Genomic DNA, 15,542 nt, shown 5'->3' on the forward strand with positions numbered 1-15,542 from the left:
GGTGCCATTCCCTAAGTGGGGAACCCAGGAGGATAAAAGATGTTATGTTCCTGTTTGAATGTGCTCAGCCTGAGACACCTGTCAGGGGGAGATCCTTGCTCTGGAGGGAGAAGTCTGGGCTGGGGAGAAGGAGTTGGGGTCATCAGCATGCAGGCTGGGAGGTGGAGCAGTGGGCAGGAAGGACACCCCGAGGACAGTGCTGAGTGAGAAGTGAAGGGACCAAGGACACAATCCTGGATAGCGCCAATCTCTGGGGGGTGGGGGGCAGGCAGAGTAAGGACACTGCAAGGAGATTGGGAAGAAGTGGCCAGGATGCCAGGAGCAGGATGCCAGGAAAGAGTGGGCATTGTAGGAGCCAAGGAAAATGACAATTTCACCATGGAGCTGGCCAGCAATGTCACATGCTACCGAGAGCCTGGGCCAACAAGCTCCTTGACAGGGGGTCAGTGGATTTGGCGTATGTGGGATTTGGCGTATCTGTGCTGACCACAGATAAAACAGATGCAGAGAAAGGTGGGGTTAGAGGCAGAGAACCAAAGGGAACCAGTGTGGGAGTAGAGAAAGGAGCCCCCAGGGCAGAGCAGACTTTGACAGAGTTGAGGAGTGGGTAGGCAGGGGCTGAGGTGCCCCACAGTGTGCCTGGATCGATGCTAGGAATTTTATGTGCCATCTTTTCAGTTCTCACAATTGAATGGACTAGGTCAGTGGTCGGCAAACTCATTAGTCAACAGAGCCAAATATCAACAGTACAACGATTGAAATTTCTTTTGAGAGCCAAATGTTTTAAACTTAAACTATATAGGTAGGTACATTGTTATTAACTTAATTAGGGTACTCCTAAGGCTTAGGAAGAGCCACACTCAAGGGGCCAAAGAGCCGCATGTAGCTTGCGAGCCACAGTTTGCCGACCACGGGACTAGGTGGTTTCAGTTCCACTTTGTAGATGAGGAAACCGAGGCTTGGGCAGGCTGTGGCTTTGCCCAGAGTCCCACTGGTACCAAGAACATGGGATCCCTGAGAGGTGACAGTTCCATGTCAAGCTGACCACCCATCAGCCACTTGTGCCTCCTGAGTATATTAACTGCATAGAGGAATGCCCACCCTCCGGCAGGCGGGTCCCTGGAGCTGCAGGCCCTGCATGTCCCCAGAGGAACTGCCTGATGTGGCTCTGGCTGTAAGTGAATTTCTTTGCATAAACGCAGGTGCACTGCTGGTTCCTTAAACACATTTAGAAAATGAAACAGGAATCGCATAGACCTGCCACACTTCTGCCTGCGTTCCTTTGACCATGGGGTGGAAAATAGGGCTATAAAAGTCACTTCCTTCTCCCGCAAAGGTCTCCTCACCATTTGGGGGGCTTCACAGCATGCAGGCGGCTGTGGCATACCTGGGTCACCCAGCTCCTAAATGTCACATTAGCAGACTCTGCTGGGAGCTCCAGCATCCTTGCTCAGGCCTTTTGAAGTCTCAGCCCCAAGCTGCTCCTGCCCCTCAGAAAAGGAGGCCCTGATTTATTTATTTGGCGTGGGGAGGCAGCGCATGAAATATGCAGGCTGATCGGAATAAATCATTAGGAGCTGGGAAGTGTATGGCTGGCTGCCCTCCAGGCCCCCAGCCAGACAGCCCACCCTTCTGACTCCTAGGCCCCGCTCTATGCCCCATGGCACCAAAATAATACTCAGCCTCCCACCAAGACCAAAATCACATAATCTCTCCCTGGAGCAGTGCTTGGAGGCTCACAGGCACTTCACACCTTCTTGCATTTAACGCTCACAGCAAACCATGAGTTGGGCATAACTCACCCCAGTGTATACTTGAGGGAGGGGCCTCAGATAGGATAAGTGCATGCCTGGACTTGGGTCCCCCAGTTCTGAATTCAGAGCGCTTTTACCACCCATACTGAGCAGGGCTTCTGATCATTCAGCCCACATTTATTGAGTGCCCACTGCACGCCAGGCCCAGCCCAAGGTATTTCATGATAAAGAACCCCTCAAAAACAGCAGTGTAGGTGGTAGAAGACTAGGTTATTTCCTCATCCTCAACCAAGGTGGCCTTGGACATCTGTGGTGGAACTAGAGATACAAAGATGAAAAAAAAAAATTCATAATCGCTGACCTTGGAGTTTAGTGACTGCAACCTCTCTCAGCCCTAGCAGGGAGGTAAAAATCATTCCCATTTGCAGGCAGCACTTCCCTTCCAGCTCATACCCTATAAGCAGGTGGTTATAAATGTAAAACGGGAACTTTCAGAGTGGCCATGAGAATTAGAGAGGAGAATACAGGCAATTTCTGGCTTGGGACCTAACTCATAGTGAGTGTTCAATAAATTATAGTTACTTGAGTCATGATAAAAGTAACTGTGAGCCATTTGCTAGGTCCCCAAACACTCCCTATGTTTACTTACTGCCGCTGGTTCCCCACAACAGTCCCTCTGCTTGGAAGGGAGCTTTCCCCTCCCTCTACAAAACCAAATGTCCAAACTTTGTCCACCTCTTCCAGGAAGCATTCCCAGCGTACTGACCCTCCCCTCCCAGGAACCCGTTTGCTGTGAGCTCAGCCCCTCGTGTTGGAGCAATGCCCCAGGTGTGCCCAGGCCTTCTGATTTCTGTCTGCTGATTGGTTCCTGAGCAGAACCTGAAGTCTGGCTTCTGACATCCTGGGCAGCATAGAGTCTTGTCCCCCACACCCTGGTCAGGGCCCCTCAGGGGTCTGAAGGTGGAAGGAGGGTGCCCCCTGTGTTCTTCCATTCACCACGGCCCAAGTGGTGGTGACTATGATAGGCACCCGGCACTTTCAACTTTTAAGTCTTGGGCTGCTTGGTAACTCCACTGTGCAAACAATGCTGACCACTCATTGAGACACAGAGGAGCCTTGCAGACTGAGGACAGGGGATTTGTGGACAGATAGAAAGGTCCACTGGGGCCGGGAGGTTGGGGTATCGAGCAGAGGGAGCGGGGCTGTGACACTGGGTCTGCTACTGGCTGACCGTCTGCCCCACAAACTCGGTACAGGTTGCCACTGACTCACTGTGTGACCCTGGACCATTCCCTTCCTCTGGGCCTCAGTTTCTCCATTTGCAAACTGCACTGCAGAAATTCCAGTGGTTCTCAGCCCTAGGGATTAGGGTCACCTGGAGAACTAGAAAATATATATGACTGGTCCCAGCTTGGACCTATTATATTAAAACTTCTTGGGATGGATCCTGAGTAGCAGTATTTTTAAAGGTCCTCTAGCCTGGCCGGAGTTGCTCAGTGGTTGAGCATTGACCTATGAACCAAGAGGTTACTGGCTGGGTTCCTGGTCAGGGCACATGCCTGGGTTTCAGGCTTAAGCCCCAGTGGGGGAGGTGCCAGGAGGCAGTCGATCCATGTTTCTCTCTCATCGATGTTTCTACCTCTCTGTCCCTCTCCTTTCCTCTCTCTCTAAATTCAATGAAAACATTAAAAAAAAAAAAAGTCCTCTAAGTGGATCCTGATGCATAGCCAGAGTTGAGAACCACTGGATTACACTGAGGGCCCTTCAAGCTGACACTTTCTGTTCTCAGAGGCTAAAAATACTGTGAAACAAAAAGCTCCCTTTCCCACAGAATAGTACTGGTTCCTTGCTGTGGGGCAAGAAAGGAGTGTTCTCTTTAAAAAAGTGCATTCTTTATTTCAAATTTTGGATTTGGATGATAGCTCCCATTCGTAAAAATTAGACTTCCCCCCAAAAAGTCCAGTCTGAAAATACTCACTGGCTGTGGGCCTGAGAGCATGCCTGAGACGGCAGGGAAATAGCTTCAATCACAGGGTGATTCTGCCTCCCACCTGCTCCACAACCAACCCCAGTGGCAGAACCAACTGGAGGGTCACCAGTCTCCTGCTTTAGCTGGGTCCCCACATCCTGCTACAGGGGCTCGACTCCCCTCACCCCCAAATGTCCACTGGTCCTAAACTGGCTCAAGATCTGAACTGAGGAAGGTGTATATGTCCTTTAAAATGTAATTGCTGTTGCAAACACAGGCTCAATGCGTAACCGTGAAGTTAAAAACAAGATGACCTTGGCTCAATGAAAATCGAAGATGCTATAAAACTACTCCATTTGAGGACTCCTGCCCCTCCTAAGGAAACCCTAAACTCAGACAGAAAGGGCTCGGACTAAGACAGCTCTTGGAGTTGGTCCAAGCTTGGGCCCTCACCTATGTACGGAGCCCTGGGGAGGTCCCAGCCCCTGCCTGGGTCTTGCTAAAGTGAGGGGGCTGCTTGGGGAGATCTCTATAGCTTCCAACTCCTGTTTGATGAATCAGCAACTGCTCTGAAGGGTCTTCCTCATTTTAAGCTGAAAGCTGTTCCCTGAGGCTTCCCTGCACAGGTCCTGGCTCTGCCTGGGGTTGCACATCACATCAACTCCAGCTCTTGGCGGTTCTTCAGAGATGGGAATATGGCAACTGCAGGCCTTGATTCTTCTCTCCTCCAGGATGGCCAGCCATTCCTCGGGAAGTCCACCCCACCCAAGTCTGGTCACTGTGGATAGAACCTACAGGGTTGCTCCCCTCACTGGGGTGGGAGTAGATGGAAGCAGGTCCCTGGGCCTGGATCCCCTCACACACTTGTCTCTCTGTCTTCACAAACAACATGCCACTGTTACAATTTTAATAAGTTAACTTCATTGACCTTTGTTTTCAGATTTTTAATAGGCCAAGTGGACATTGGTCAAATGGCCTAGAAGTATAATAACCCCGCCAAGGACAGATTTGTCCATTGACTCACTCAAACTGTCCCAGGGGCAAAAGCTAAGTACTGGAGGGGACACAGGACACATACAAATACAACAGGTTATCTGCACCTAGAACACTTTTTCTCTCTTTTTCTTGGCTAACTCTCACTAGAGAAACTGGTCTTTCAGAATTCATCTCAGATGCCATCTCTCCCAGGCAGCCTTCCTAGAATCTGGTAGGTGGAGCCAAATGCCCCTCCTCTAAATGCCATCAGTTATCACACCCAGTTGGGGTCCTGTGTCTGCTCCCAATGGACTGTGAGCTCCCTGAGGGCAGGGGTTGTGTCTTACCTATCTTGCCCAGCATCATCTGGCATGCAGATGCCAGGAAATGATTGTTAAGCAACTTTAAAAGCCCAAAACCATAGGGAAAAAGACAGAAAGAAAAGAATTTAACCACATCAAAGTTGAGAATTTCTTTTCAAGAAGGACTTAAAGTTATAGGCACGTGACCAAATGAGAGAAGATATTTGCAAAGTCTAAAGCCAACAAGGGACTGATATCTAGATTATATAAGGAACTCTTGCAAATCAACAAGAAAAATACAGTGACCTCAGAATAAAAGTGGTCAAAGGATCAGACAATTAATAAATGTCTAACAAGCACAGGAAGAAATGCCCAAACTCATTAGTAAGCAAAGAGATAATATTTAAAACCACAATATGATATTACTTTATACCTTTAGACTGGAAAAAATGAAAGGTCTGGAACACCAAGTGTTGGTGGGAGGTAGGGACCCAGGGATCCTCACGCCGGTGGGAGTGGAGACGGGCACGGTGACTCATTGAAAGAGCCATCTGGCAGATTTTCGGCATGTTCAGTGTTCACACACAACTTCCAACCCAACAATTTTCCTCTTGGGCATTTGTCCTAAAAATGCCCAGTTGGGTCATAGGGCACATGTACAAGAACCCTCATTATTTGTGAAGGCAGAGAGTTGAGGTGACCTGGGTGTCTGTCACTGGGAGAGTGGATGGGTGCAGGGTGGGTGTGCCCCATGGGGTGAGCAATGAAAGCCCTGTGCTAGATGTACACACGGGCACATGGAGGCATCGTAGAAAACAAAGTGCTGATGTAAATTTGAAATATATACACACACACACAAAAAAAAACACACAATAATATACTACATCTTGCAAGAACAGATACAAACTGTAGAAAACAAAGTGCTGAGTGGAAAAGAAAAAGAAACAGGAAAGATATGTAATCCAGTTGCACTGATGTAAATTTGAAATATATACACACACGCACACACACAAAAACAATAATATACTACATCTTGCAAGAACAGATACAAACACAACCCACTCACTAAACACTTAGAATGGTTGCCTTTCCCTGGGGGAAGTAGGAATAGGGTTTGAAAATAAATGAGGGAAATGAGAGTATCAACAAACAAGCAAGAGTTTTCATGTACCAATGATAAGTATGTCCTGAGGAAGCAAGACTGCACTTTTCTCAAGAAACTCTGGAGAGGAGTAAATCTGGGGTCATTATAAAGAGTGCCCAGGAGAGGAGAAAGAAGCCGACAGCTGCCATGGCCCTTCTCTGTAACCGTCACCAACCAAGAACATTCATAGCCTCACGACACTGAATTTTCATCATCCCTCTTAAGGCAAGGAAAATGATCACCTTTTATTTTACTATTTTTAATTAAATGCTGAAATGATGGCTCAGAGAAATTAAGCCACAGTGCCTAGCTACTAACAGTTAGACACGCCTGTTTCAAAGCTCACATACTTTCCATATAATAGGAGATGAGTTCCCCATCACTGGAGGCATTCAAGCAGAGCTAATACTATAAAGGAGAGCTAGGGCTCCCTTCAACATGGAGAGTCTACGGCTCAATGAAACACAAGGCCTTGGGCTTCCGGAAAGATAAGTCCTGGATTATGAGGGCTGAGGTGGTGTCAAGGTCAGGGTCAGTATCAAGGTCAGGATCAGACTTTCAGCCTAAAAGAACTGACATTCACATTATGTCTTTCCATTCCTGCTGACCCACATCCCTACCCGTGTATCCTGCAGTTTGATGGACTATGTCTCCACTCTTACTTGTATCAAGTTGAGTGGCAGCGACAAACTGGCCTTTTCAGACCCATGGCTTGGTGAAGAGAGCTATAACACATGCCTCGACTGAGGAAAAGGGTACTAAAAACCAGCCTTAAGAGTCTCAAATTGGGGTCAAACTTGCTCTGAAAGTTTTCTAGTAGGTTCTGGGAAATTATCTTTCTGCTTTTATAGGCACTGGCACTGGGCCAGAGAGATTATGAAACCCCTGGGGGGAAAGGGACAGGGACCATTTCTTATTCAGCTTGGCTTCCCCTAGAGGACTTGGTAAAACGCCTGGCAGATGCTCAGGAAATTTGCACTGAATAAAACCGTATCTGTTACCCCAAAGACCAAACAGTAATTAATGTCTGCAAATGGGGAGGACAAGCCTACATTTCACTAGGTACAATCTGAATGACAATTATGTTGTTAGAGCAATAGAGGACCCTCTCCCTTCAAATCAAGTGCTGAACTACTCCAAAGTCTGAGTCTTTTATGCGACATAGAAGCAGTATGACATTCAAACACATCACCATTCACCAAGATTCTCACAAACAGGCCTAATGAAGGCAGGGACGGTGAGTTAGAGCACAGATGCTTAGATTTCATGAAGAACAGCATAAATAAGGCTCTAATCATGGCTTCACTCAACTTCCTTCCCTGCTGCAAATTCTGAGCCATGTTTAGACTTTGGCAGTAACATGAATTCTTTCTTCTCATAAGGAAAAAAAAAAAAGCCAATTCTCTAGCATTCATCATCATCTAATGTAGTTCAGTGGAAGTCAGCGATGGCATGGGGGAGGTACTCTGAACTTGGAGTTGAAAGGGGTTTAGGCCAGTCCCACTATACCCAAGGTGTGTGGCCAACAGGATGACAATACCTGCCTTACCTATAGCCATGGGTAGCGCCCTTAGAACAGTGCCTGAGACAAGGGTGAGAATGCACGTAATTTATTTGGAAGATGATCCTAGGACACATTGCTAGGGGTTCAGAGAGGCGAGACAGGGAAGGGAAGGGAAGGGAGCCAGTACAATGTGCATTATGAGCAGGTTTCTGGGAAGGCAACTGAGGCACAATTCCATTGGGATTGTCCTCAGCTGACATCTGGGGACAGACAAGAACATACCTTGAAGTTCTTGGGAGTTTCCACCCAAGGGGAAAGGACACTGGGAAATTTGTCCTCCATTTCTCATCCATCCTTGGCTCAGGGCTGACCCTGGAAGCGTTAATTCCCTGGACATCTGATCTGTTCCTCTTAATAAGATACTTATTCTGGAACCGTGGATGCTCAGAATTATGGGTGGAATCTACCAAATTTAGCCTCGAGGATTGTCCTGATGGGAGGTAAGAGCTCTGGGAACCCTTGGAAATGTAGTAAATGGAGGGAAACTGGGGATTAGGAAGATCATTCTTAAGGCTCTGAAACCCCCTCTGGATTCAAAATGCCTCAGTCTCAAGAGGGACCATGGAGTTAGCCCTGGCACATTAGTTTAGAATAGTTCTATTTATTCACCACTCCTAAATTTGCAAAAAAGGTCCTCCCGTCTGGAACAACAATGGCTGCCATCATGAATTTGCTTTGGCTCACATTTTTGTTGTCAAGGCTAACTGCTGTTTACCAGACTTTCTGCCTTGACTTAAGTCATGGGAAACTTCGAGTAAATGAAGATGTTCCTAAACTTCCACAAGCTGTCTCACTAACTAATTTAGTAAGCATTTACCAAGAGCCAGCCAGGAGTCAGGCAGCATGCTAGTAATGTGACTAGGTTCCCACAACTAGAGTTTATAAAGCAAAATCTCATTTGACCCTTAACCCAGCCCCAGGGGGCAGAAGTCATGGGAAACCATGGGTAAGTGAAGACGTTCCTAAATTTCCACAAGCTGTCTCACTAATTTAGTAAGCATTTACCAAGAGCCAGCCAGGAGTCAGGCAGCATGCTAGTAATGTGACTAGGTTCCCACAACTAGAGTTTATAAAGCAAAATCTCATTTGACCCTTAACCCAGCCCCAGGGGGCAGGCAGGGCCGGCATTAATGCCATCCCATTGTCTAGAGGAGAAGACTGAGGCTTAAGGAAATGAAGTGTCTTGCCCAGAAGCAGATCTTGCAAAAGTAGCCCCCTCTGCTGGGGCTGGCTGCTTGTGAGTCAGCTCTGTCGTGAGCCCTGCTGTCCAATCTCCTTTCTAAATAAGAGGGCAAGGCAAGCGGGAGAGAGGGTGTGAAGGGCATGGCAGAAAATAACATGGTAACTCCACGCAGAAGCCATTTACAAGGTCAATGGCATGAGGTAATTTAGGAACTGGTAACCCCTGGGGGCAGGCATATCCTCTGGGCAAATTCCTGGAAGGTCCCAGAAGAGTCTGGACCAGCCTTTCTGGGAGAGGAAGCATGAGCCCAGAGAAGAGAAGGAATGAATTTGCCATCTCACAGTGGGTCAGGGCCTCAGTTCCCTTCCCCTCTGTGAAATGAGATGATAACCCGAATTCCAACCTGGACAGCCTATTCAATATTCAATTCTCTTCATCCTGGCAGAAAAGGCACCTCTGAGACCCTATGAAATTGGGTAACTCACTATTGTGCTGATGTGAACATGCCCCCAAGCACAGCATCCCTCTGTCAACAGGATCAATGTCTATTTTAAAAACATGCAAACAGGAGTATCTTCCAGCTCTAATAGTCAATAAAAGCTGAACACAAGTGTGGCAAAGGCAGAACACTCAGGCATACGTGTGCATATGAGCATGCAGTGGCTGCCACTGCCACTCATCAGCTGTGTGTCCCTGGGGGAAACATCTCTCTTCCCCAAGCCTCAGTTTCCCCATTTACTCCGTGAAGTAAGGAGATAAGATCATCTCTAAGGCCCTGCCCCTTCTGACATCCTACATATTGTTATGTGTGGGTAGCAGCTATAGGGGTAGGCAGACAAAAAGGCATCAATGGGGTTTCAACACACCATGGAAATCTGGATTTGCCCCTGAAAAGTGTCATAACTTTTGACAAAGTGCTAGTCATAATTGCTACTACTTGCTGAGCAAGAGATATATGCACATCTTTCTCTGTATGATCTCATCCAGTTCATCCCACATCCTGAGATGATAAGTAGGATTATATTCTTTTTTTTTAAAAGTTTTTTTAAAAATATATTTTATTGATTTTTCACAGAGAGGAAGGGAGAGGGATAGAGAGTTGGAAACATCGATGAGAGAGAAACATCGATCAGCTGCCTCCTGCACACCTCCCACTAAGGACATGCCCTTAACATGCCCTTCAGAATTGAACCTGGGACCTTTCAGTCCGCAGGCTGACGCTCTATCCACTGAGCCAAACTGGCTAGGGCAGGATTCTATTATTTGAGGACATCAGTGCTCAGGGAGGTGAAGTCACTTGCCTGATGTTCTACAGCAATTTGCACTCAGGTGAGTAAAACCCACCTCAATACTGTTTGCTACACTGCTTTCCTTATAAATGCCTAAAATCAGCCACTGGAGTTGGTGTCTAATCCTAACATCGGGGAAAGGCAATAAAATTGGCACGCACTTGTAGCTGTGATTGGCCGATCAATATTTTACAAAATATTCTCCTAGAATGATATAATTTGAGAACTGGAAATGTGACAAGAGAATTTAGCTGCAATCACTCAAGAAAAAAAAAAAGTAAGTATCTTTGCCAAGATGCTTACTTTGTTCAACCGATGAAGAAGTAAGACTTAACAAATGGGAAAGTAATTACGTTTGCCTAAAATTACATCTTTTGTGCACGTCAGAGAGCTGACATGTGTTTCAATTACCTGCCACAGGAAGACAAATGGGTAAATCTACAAGATTGCATTATGGAGCGATAGTATCCAAGGACACCTCTCCTGATTGATCTGAATCCAGTGGGGATTTGTCTGAATGAATCTGAGTAACTTGATTTCATTTCTTGCTTTCCCCTGGATGACTTTGGGATCTCAAAGTGAGTTGACACAGAAGGCACAGCTTCCAGAAACATCCAGATGCTGATGAATGATCATCTAGTGCTTTTGGCGAATAACCCTGCTAATGACTATATTGAGCTGAACTGAGGTGTCTGCCTTGAGGAAGGCCCAGTCCTACTCCTCACGGATGCCCTGTGCGCTTTGACAAGCCACTGCCCCTCTGGTCCCTATTTCCTCCTTATCACACGAGAAACTTAGTCTGGATGATTTCTGAGGTCCCTTCCAACTCTGACAGCAGAAAAGTTCAACAAATGACCTGGGTCTTAAAAAAAAAATGTAGTGATTATAGATTAAAAGAAACTAGAGAGACACATTCACCAAATACAAAGAGTGGACGTTGTGTGAATTCTCTAACAAACCAATTGTAGAAACATTTTTGAGCTAATTGGAGAATTAACACAGACTGGGAATGAAAGGATATTAACAATTGTTAAATGCTTTAGGTGTGATAATAGTACCATTGTTATGTTTTTAAAAGTCCTTGTCTAGTAGAAATGCATACTGCAGTATTTATAGATTGAAATGAGATAATGTCTGAGAGCTGCTTTAAAACATCTACAGAAAAAAACAGAGGGGTAACAGGGTGAGTCAAGATAAAGCAAGATTGGCAAAATGTTGATAATGGTTGAAGCTGGGTGATGGGTTTACTATGCTATTCTCTCAACTTCAGAATCTGAAGATTTCTATAATCAAAACCTACAACAATGCAAGTTTTCTCAGGATATTGGAACTGACTTACCCCTCCCCCCTTACTTTCAGGAGTTTCTCAGAGTCATGTGGGAAGACTGAATGGGCCTGAAAAGTAATACAGTGAAGAAAAAATATCCTAAATATGTTGAAACTACTGTTTTCACAGAGAAGTGTTTTCTATTGACTTTGATTTCTCTTATCTGGAACATCATACTTTCATTTGTTTTGATGTATTTTATTGCATAAGACAACATCCCTGAAAACAGAATTTACCAAGTAGAAAGAAGAAGCATCAAAAAGCCTACCTTGAAATTGAGTAAATTTAATGGTCCCCATTCTTTCCCCGTTCCGGAACACAACTTGACCCTAAAAACAAAGCAAAACAAACAAACAAGAACAAAAGAGAAATGCCATATTAGCTCAGACGCTACTGATCTCAACTGAAATTCATTAACTGTACAATGCAATTATTAATATTAGAGGAAAAACAGATTCCTGTTAGACTACAGATGCAAAATTAAACTAATTGTTTTTAAACTGGTTGTGACTTTATCTATTTAATTTAAGGAGCACAAAATCAATAATGGAACTAACACATGTGAATTAAAGCCGAGATATGCATCATCATTATCAGCACAGCTATTTATTAAACATCCACATGCCCTGTGTAGTCCTGGGACAAGGTCTTCCAGGGCGCTGGAAGGACAGAGGCACTAGTAAGGCCCATGGAGCCTGGCCCTGACTGCTTCTGTGCCCCATTAAGATGTGTGGCTTTGCTGAGGCTATTTGGCTTGAGGACCAGACGGGGGCTGTAGGTCAGTTAGCATTTCTTATTAAGGACAGAGGATGTTTTTATAAGTTCTTCCTGATTTCTTCCTGAGTGGGGCAGCACAAAATTAAGCTTCTTGTGCCAGCGACATGACTAGTGTCACAGGCAGCTGAGCACCCCTCATTAGGGAACCCTGGGGGCTAAAGACAGTGAGTGGCTTTGTTGGCTGATACAAGGGTTCCACATGCTGGGCTAAACAAACTGGGAACATGAAGAAGGACTGGTCTCTCCTTGCCAATTTATGGTCCCCCTAAAATTCTGCAACCAGGCAAGGAAATTGTCACACATTATATCAATGGATCTTGTGACAAGCTTGAGTGAAAAAGGGGATAATCCTGATTTAACAAATCAAGAAACTGACTGAGGAAGGTAATGCCCTTTATGTAAGGTCACTGTAAGCTGCTGGAGTTCAAATTCGAGTTTGATTTTAATGTCCATGCTATTTCACTATAGCATGCTGTTTCTGATCCAGAAATAAATTCTTTCCTATCTCTCCATTAATGAGATATCAGGAAAAGAAATGGTCTTAAATGTGTACTGCTTTACTCTCACAGTTGTGCTCTTACATCATCAGGGAATAGCACAGAAAAGTTCAGATCCTGCTCAATTCTCAGGAGAAAGTGCCAGAAAATATCTTCCCTTGGTGGAAACTCAAAGTCTGAGGCCCTGAGGCTCTTGGCACAAAGAGAGAATCACTCAACCTGTTCTCAGAACAAGAAACACCTTCTGAAGCCACTTTGCCACCTTTTGGAAATCCTGAAGACAGCTGTGAGGACTATCAGTTTGAGACGAATGCCCACCGAATTCTATATTTAGGTGCCGGTAAGCAATTCCCTGGTGTGTGAAACACTTCAGTGTAAGGTGAGACAGGAGCTGTGATTTTATTTCTAGGGATGATTGAAAAACACAGAACATCTTTCAAAAGGATCACTTTTATGCAAATGGACCACTTTGCATGGGTGGGAAAGATGCAGACATGGTCCCCAAGGAAGACATTTGTCTGACGAAGGTGGAGATCCAACTACTTCACGCATCTCCTGCCAAGCTTTGAAGAATTCCAGACTTCTAGATATAAAATGTGGACAAAGCCTGCAGAATCCTTATTAGTTAAACGAAAAAGCATACAGAGTGGTATTCAAAGCTTGGACAGGATGGATGGAGTATGGGTGGGGATAAGAAAGAATCTCCTTTTACTTTTTTGTCTCCCTCCCCCCCCATTTACTTTCTAAACAGAACTAATTAGTCAACTTTTGAAGTAAGACCTGTCATACTTTATTTTACTCACAATAATCATTTTCATTAACAGCAGTTCCTCCCAGATCCTTAATTTCTCAGGTGATGCAGTGGAAAGAAGTCAGCATCTGAGTTATGGACCTAGCATGGCACCTCGTCTACAACAGGCACTCAGTAAATGGCGGTATTGATTTTTATTTTAAAACTAGAGGCCTGGTGCACGAAATTCGTGCATGGGTAGGGTCCCTAGTCCTGGCCGGTGATTGGGGCTGATCGGGGCCTTCCTTCCCCCAGCTGCTGGCTGCCAGCTGGGGACTTCCTTTGTTCTGCAATGCCCCCTGGTGGTCAGCGCAGGTCATAGTGAGTGGTCAAACTCCCCCCGTCAGTCTTCCCAAGGGGACAATTCGCATATTAGCCTTTTATTAGATAGGATGTTTAATAGAAGAGAGCCGAAATAAGAAAAGATGGTGGTCAGAGGTCATAGTGAGTGGTCAAACTCCCGTCAGTCAAATTCCCAAGGGGACAATTCGCATATTAGCCTTTTATTAGATAGGAGGATTAATAGAAGAGAGCCGAAATAAGAAAAGATGGTTTAAGCACCAGGGAACTTTCCAATGCTTGGGAAGATATTTTCCACATTGCGTGATTTTAGCTGGTAAAGGGTAAACTATTGGACCTTTATCCGAGGTGTCCTCCTCTCAGAAACAATAGCCCCCAGTAGACTGAGTTCTTGCACCACACTATTCGGACTAGCATGGGAGAGATCTGAGAACTCTGACGGTGGTAACTGGGTCGTGATGGGCACACAGGTGGGTAACTGGCTTTACTGAGGGTCTGCACCAGAGAAGGAGACGAGAAGCTCTGCAAAGCCCCTTCTGGGGAAGATGTGTCATGTGATTCTTTCCTGAAGGAGTTACCATGGCACCTGCTGGGTTTGACCACTGAAGCCCTGCTACCCTGGCCATGGCTGACAGGACAGGGACCATCGTCCCAGCCAATTCAACCTCTTTAAGACTGGACGTGAGGAAGTTAATCAGGTGATTTTCATGAAATTCTGCCCAATAGGGGTCCTCCATATTTGAAGGTGGTCAATTCACACAATGTTATACAAATATAGGGTGTCCCAAAAATGTAGACACACTTTGAATAATTATAAAGACAGAGTTTATTAAAATACATTTCACTTTCCAAAACTGAGGTATCAGCTGTTAAAGTGCATATACATTTTTTGGGGGGACACTCTGTATTTACCTAGACTGGGCCAGGTTCTCTTGTAAGTGCTAATCCTGCTTTTTTGAGAGCTTTATATTTAATTAGGAAGAAAAGACAAAACAAGTTTGCCAATAAATGAATAAGAATATTTCAGTCAGTGAAGAGTACTGTGAGAAAATAAGAAGGGAGTGGCTGGGCGAGGGGAGCAAATCTATTGTGCTGTCAGGAAAGCCCTCACTGCAGAGGTGACAGAAGAGCTGAGGCCTGCATGGTAAGAAGGAGATACTCCACACAAAGGAAGAAGCCATGCAGGGCAAGGCCCTCAGGTGGCAAAGGAACAGAAAGGGCCAGTGTGCGGAGCAGTGGGGAGGTAAGCAGGCCAGATCACATTCCACCTGGAGGTCATGGCAGGGCTCTGGAGTACAGCCAAGAGCCTAGGGGTGGGGAGGTTAAGCAAGTAAGTACTATGACCTGAGTTAATATTTGGGAAGACTGTTCTGGCTGTTGGGTAGAGAATGGATGGCAGCATGGCAAAACAAGGGAGCAGAGAAACTGGAGGCTCTATAGCTGGTAATCCAGATGTGAGGTGACAGTGGCTTAGGCTAGGGTGGTGGCCAGCTCAGAGTGCATCGCCAAGGTGGCTGAGCACTGTGGCCTGAGCAGCAGTGGACTTCCACTCTACGCCTCCCATACTGAGTGGTGGATGCCCTGGTGTGCTGTCCTGATGCCCCCATCAGGATGGAGGCACATCCTGGCTGCTGCTGAGTTGCCCGGCATCCAAAGGGAGCTGTGTCAATT

At 45.8% G+C, this 15,542-nt stretch overlaps 1 protein-coding gene across 1 annotated transcript in view; it reads right to left on the reverse strand.

Annotated features, from left to right (window-relative positions):
• Positions 1 to 15,542, reverse strand: part of GABBR2 (gamma-aminobutyric acid (GABA) B receptor, 2) — a 319,570-nt gene that overhangs the window by 84,140 nt on the left and 219,888 nt on the right. Inside the window, exon 8 of the mRNA XM_005870646.2 lies at positions 11,776 to 11,836. Coding sequence (XP_005870708.1) covers positions 11,776 to 11,836 — 61 coding nt within the window. The remainder of the gene's footprint in view (positions 1 to 11,775; positions 11,837 to 15,542) is intronic.

This window comes from Myotis brandtii, unplaced genomic scaffold (genome assembly GCF_000412655.1).
Source record: "Myotis brandtii unplaced genomic scaffold, ASM41265v1 scaffold320, whole genome shotgun sequence".
NCBI classification, from domain to species: Eukaryota; Metazoa; Chordata; class Mammalia; order Chiroptera; family Vespertilionidae; genus Myotis; species Myotis brandtii.